Source organism: Cucumis melo, chromosome 10, assembly GCF_025177605.1.
Source record: "Cucumis melo cultivar AY chromosome 10, USDA_Cmelo_AY_1.0, whole genome shotgun sequence".
Classification (NCBI taxonomy): domain Eukaryota; kingdom Viridiplantae; phylum Streptophyta; class Magnoliopsida; order Cucurbitales; family Cucurbitaceae; genus Cucumis; species Cucumis melo.
This window is the reverse complement of record NC_066866.1, coordinates 2779959-2785616: the sequence shown is the minus strand read 5'-3', so window position 1 is coordinate 2785616 and position 5658 is coordinate 2779959. Positions and strand designations below refer to the sequence as shown.

Sequence of the window (5658 nt, the reverse complement as noted above, 5' to 3'; positions counted from 1 at the left end):
AGGGAGAGGAATAGAAAAGAAGGGAAGGATAGGATAAGATTGACTAATATATGTGTATATCTAATAAATATTAAAATAAGGTTTGATGTGAACCTCAAATTTCGTTCTCTATAATGATGAAGGACGTCATATCGTTCCCTTCACTAACATAAAGGAAGATGAATCAAAGACTCTTAGGCCTCGGGATTCTTTCATCTTTAGAAAGAGAGAGCGACAAACAGTGACACATGACACAGTATTCTTTGGAATTTTCATGACCCAAACAGAGACTTTTTTCATTTAAGAAGCGAGTTTTAGAAGCTAGCATAACTTAAAGGGCTTTTACCAAATTAATCAAATGAGTAGTCCACAATAGATGAACCAAAGTAACAAGCTGCAAAAAAAAAATGGGAATCTATAGATCTAAAAACCTAGGTTTTAATTCCAGTCTAGTTTGATAGTTGATGGTTTATGGAAGATGAAAATAAAAGCAGGGGCAGTGGATAAAAGGAAGAGAAAGCTGGTGTGTGTTGGTTAAGAAAGTGTAGGAAATGGAGGCAGGAGTCTCCTTTGGAGAAACAATGACTTGCCTCCTACGTGCTCAGTCAGTTTCAAAACACTGTTATTTGCTAAGACCCACACCAACAATCGCACACTATGAGTGACCCACCATTCAAAGGGGCTCTGTCTCTTAACCCATCACAGCAACAAAAAGGTCCAAACAGTTCCAAAAGGACAATTATTTCAGATACCCCCAAAAACAAAAATTTGTACACTACAATTGCCCCAACATAATTGGTCCTTTTCTATCATCATTTTCTGCAAAAGTCAGAATTTACAAGCTCTTTCTTCTATTTACTTTTTATGTTGTGTATTTCCTTTTCCAATTCCACAATTTTTAGTTAATAGCGTTTTGACTGGACTAATTCAGGTTCGATATTTTCCCGGATTGTGCTTTAGTTCAATCCGAGTAAAATATACAAGTTTCTATTTTGTTGGATGGGATGCTTTTCAACGTACTGGAAAAATGGTTGTTGATCCATACAGGGAAGATGCTTTTTTTTTTAATAAAGAAGGGGGTCCATGATCATTTTTATTGAAACTATTTATGTACTTGAAACAGAAGACGTGATCGACTCCGACCACGACAATACAGCCATGGTGTGTGGGAATATTGTGCAATGCATGATTCAAATGTTATGGCTGAGAATTAATCATTTAATTAACAGCTTAGATATAACATTCGAGTTTGTTCCTTGTGTTGCCTAAATGCCAAGAATCATATAATAAAACTGCATGTTCTATGTCTAGTTGATGAGACCGCAGTCCACAGCAGAAAATTGAAGAGTAGACCGACCTGTAACTTGCAGGAAGCTATTGCCTGCTAGAGCGTGTTGCAAGTCTCAGACAGTTACAGCTGGAAGGAACCATCCTAGGCGGCAACATCATGAAATTGCATGCGGGGATTCATTCTTGTTGCGCCCAAATCAAGCATCCATCCATATGGCCTCCCTATTACACAATCAACAATCTAAATGAACCAAATAAAGTTTTATAAAATTTGAGAGCAACCTTCAACAAACAAATTGATTAAGGAAAAGACAATCTGTAAACGGAAGGATTGTAAAAAGTACAAATTGGGAGACGTTTCCAAGAGTGCTAAAAGAATAGATTTGACTCCAAGGGTACTGAATTTACAAACTGACAAACGACTCAACAAAGACCATCTCTGATCCAATTTTACAGAATTTGAGGTTAAAATTTAGCAAACTTGTGGGGTCAAATAACTAGTACGTGTAATTGAACTCTATGAAATTTAAAGTTTACACTTATACATACAGCATTTAGATGAATGTACCATCTAATAAAATATCGTAATACTTGCAAATTTAAAGGTATGCATCTAAATTTCTTTATTTACAATGGATGAGATAGAAGCACTCTCTCGCACTAATGTTCAAGACCACGACTACCCAAGTCAGCTGCAGCTTTGGCCGCTCGATTCAGAGCATCAGACATGAAAAGAGCTCCCCTAGAGAAGTAGCTACTCCTGACCACAGTATCGGCAGCGGCAGCGGCTGTTCTTCCTGTGGCTGATATAGCTGATTTGGTGGTCTCCAATACGTGGTACTTCTCATCTACGGATTTAACCGCTTCAAAACCCGCACCTAACATGTCAGTAAGGCCAATTCTATGACTCAATTCTGCTACCTTAGCTGCTGCCGTTGCTGAAACCTGATGAGATTCATCGAAGGCTTTAGCTTTGGTGAATGTGTCTTTACCCAGCACGTAACCCATGGCCAGCATGGTTTTGACTACTTCCTGGGCCATGGTCACTGCGTTACCAGCACTGGAAATGAACTGACTTCTTTGTGCCGACTACAAGATGGAGAACTCGTCAATTAATAAAAGATTGTCTAAAGGAAGAAAACATTTGTAAATTGCAACAGGTAGGAAATATTAATAAATCTAATTTTTGGCACTTACAGCAGAAGTACTGTCTTCTTCCTGGTGGCCAGGAGGTCTACTCCAAAAACCAAATTCATCATCAAAATGTCCCCACCGTGTTATACAAACTCTTTGATCTACAATTTTTGCTCCCTGCAAGAATCAGATATTGAACGCTAAAAGCATGATCATTATTATCAGGAGGAAAAAACAGGACCAAAAGTAACGACCATCTCCTTAGAGAAAAAATAATAGTCTGATGAAGTCCAATTGGGTAAATAAAGGTATTTCCACCATCATTAAGCACATGAACAGAAAAGAAAGTTGATTGAAAACCTAAGGGTAAACCGAAGGGCAAAGACAGGATAATCAAACCGGAACACTTGATGCTTACAAACTGAAATTTAGTATCCGTATAGAAATTCCTTAATCATTTGAATCCAAGAGGATGTTAATTTAATGCGGCTATCTAAAACAACAAAAAATTTGCAGCCAAGAAGAATAAGGAGAGAAAAATGTGTCTAGCAGATTATTCAACAATAATTATTAACAGCAACGTTATTTATCTCTAATCACAGTGTACTCAACAACAATAACAACGATGTGTTTGGCTCTCTAATTATCACATATTCAACAACAACAACAATGTCATCATCCATAATCAGAGACTCGGCAGCAGCAGTAACAAAAACAACAACGTTAGTGTTTCTCTAATTACAGATTCAGATCTGCCACATGTCTATGGTTCAGACTTATCTTCTTTTTTTATTATTATTATTATTATTATTATTATTTGTACAAGAAGATCCAGATTTGTCATAAGCCTAAAACATTTATACCCCGTGTCTATACAATAGTAAACGGGTCCCTTTTTTCAACAGAATGTATAGTTATATCCGGGTTTGTGCTGCTTAGAACATTCCAATGGCATATTCCTATAATGGCTTCTTCTCCAGATTTGATGATGCCAAAACTATACTTTTGTTCTTAAATGCTCATGAAGCAATTTTCATTATTTGAAAGCCAATTTCTGGATCTCTCTCTCCCTTCCATTATTTCGATACTGATAGTTATTGTTGTTTTTTGCTATTATTATTTAGCGAAGGTTTAACCACACTCAGGTTTTTTTCTCTAACAAAGGACCTTACTGGAGGAAACGAAACCATCCCTTACGATTAATAGGAATCCAGTAAAAGCGGGGCTCAATCCTCTACAAAGGCAATCGGTTGCTTCATTGAGGAAAAAGATAGAGAGATCCTTCACCAAAAGCAGATGAAGAATCCCTCCTCCAATGAAGCGACAGCAAATTCAAAAGAATTTTAAATCGAGAAAAACAAATGTCACCGTGTCACTCTTCTTACAACTAAAATTGCCAAATGAGCCACATCAACACAAGTGAACCACATAGTAATGCCTACTAAGGCACTATCGTATTTCCAGAACGATTTAACTCGACATTATAAGTTAAATACGTGGGCCGTGGCTCACAACCCAAGAATCAAAAATGCGGCTTTCACTATTCTATCGATGCAATGCATTAAATCCATAAATTATATTCCTCAGAAAAAAAAAATAATTTGAAAGATATGTCTTTTAAATTTGAGCATCCGTAAGATTCTCGTGTTCATATAAAAAAATGAAAAGTCAGAGAAATTAATACCATAAATTATATAATTTATATAAATATAAAAATATGAAGATCTCATGTCAATATAGGATCAGAGGGCGCGCGCTGGCACGCCCTAATAAACTTAATGGAAGAATTGAATCAAATACTGTATTGTAGGCCTGAAGCTTATTTGGAATTTGGAATACTCACACTCAGCAAGCAAGCAGTCTCTTGAGAATAAGCATCTTTGAATGTTACATAAGCAGTGCAGGCATCATCGCCAGATCTGTTTTCATGAAACCATAAATTCTTCAAACTCAAAACTAATCACATATAGACAGATCGGTTAAGGACTCAAGGACATGAAATGAAATGCTCGATACTGAGTAAGACGAATACCTAACAATCTCAACGAGCTCGATGGCGCCAGAGAAAGCGAAGAAATCGAGAACATCTTTCTCTGTTGCTATAGGAGACAAGCCCGTCACTTCAACCGTACAACCACCGGGATTCATAATTTTGCAGGAACGGTAACTTAATTGACCAATTCGTTTTGTAGAAATATGAAACTTGCGGTGGAAGACAAAGGAATTGACTTCCAGAGAATGAAATTTCTGAAGACGAGCTGAGAAAACTCTCGAAGAAGGAGGCGCCAAAGACTGCCGCCGGAATGAATAGACCACAGTGAGATTAACTGGGCCGAGCAAAACCAGGCCGTCATTCTTTGGATAGACCAATGGGCCTTCTTTGATTCGGGCCTATAAATATCTGGGCCTAAGAAAGCTACTCTCGAGGCCCATTTCTAAACGGACTTTCTATTTTTTTCGGCATTTTTCAAAAAAAGAAAAGTTTTACAACAAAACTACTGGGAGATTTTTGTACGAAATGTAAATATTTGATTGAATGTTCTATTTATTATAATTTCCCTAAATAAAATAATTATTGGGGTTTGTGGGAATGTGAAAGCAATATTTTCAAAGAATAGTAAATATGATAAAACATACTAATAATATCACAGTAGATTCTCGGGGTGAGCATGATAGATCAAAAATCGAGTCAATCAATCAAAACCGATCGAACTAAAGTTAGTTGGTTGGAGATAAGGAGATATATTGTTAGTGTCAATTTAAGAGAATTTCAAACTGCCAACATTTTAAAGTTTTTGAAGGCTTAAACCGAAACAAATCAACCAATTAACAACTAGTTTTTACTTATTTATGATCTGGATTGATTTGAACATTAACAAAATCAAATTCTTTGATGGTTTGGTAAAAAAACTGACTTCGAACGACCAATATTCACTTCTAAAACTCCTAAACCCTTAACCTATATATATTACAATAAGGTTGATTGTTATATATATTTACAATATTATTGATTTTCAATTTATAAACCTTTTAGTTGATTATTTTTTTATATATTTTGTTGGTGAAAGATTTCCTTTAAAAGGACAGACGGTGTGGAAACCTAAGGGAGGAAAAACCTTATCATAAAGCATATTTGGCAAATGTTTGTTTTGGAGTATATTAAATGATAAAGTGTTGAAGTTGTATTGAGAAGAAAAGAAAAGGCAATGCTTTGGGACAAAGAAATGTAGGAAACATAGAAAGCAAAAGCTTGAA

General features: G+C 36.0%; 1 protein-coding gene across 1 annotated transcript; it reads right to left on the bottom strand.

Annotated features, from left to right (window-relative positions):
- Positions 1 to 1625: 1625 nt before the first annotated feature.
- Positions 1626 to 4711, bottom strand: LOC103489100 (binding partner of ACD11 1). The gene is made up of 4 exons (XM_008448108.3): positions 4436 to 4711; positions 4247 to 4322; positions 2467 to 2580; positions 1626 to 2358 (listed from the first exon to the last, which is right to left on the bottom strand). Exons 1-4 carry the CDS (start codon positions 4549 to 4551, stop codon positions 1930 to 1932), a joined length of 735 nt encoding a protein of 244 aa, XP_008446330.2. The 5' UTR covers positions 4552 to 4711; the 3' UTR covers positions 1626 to 1929.
- Positions 4712 to 5658: the final 947 nt, after the last annotated feature.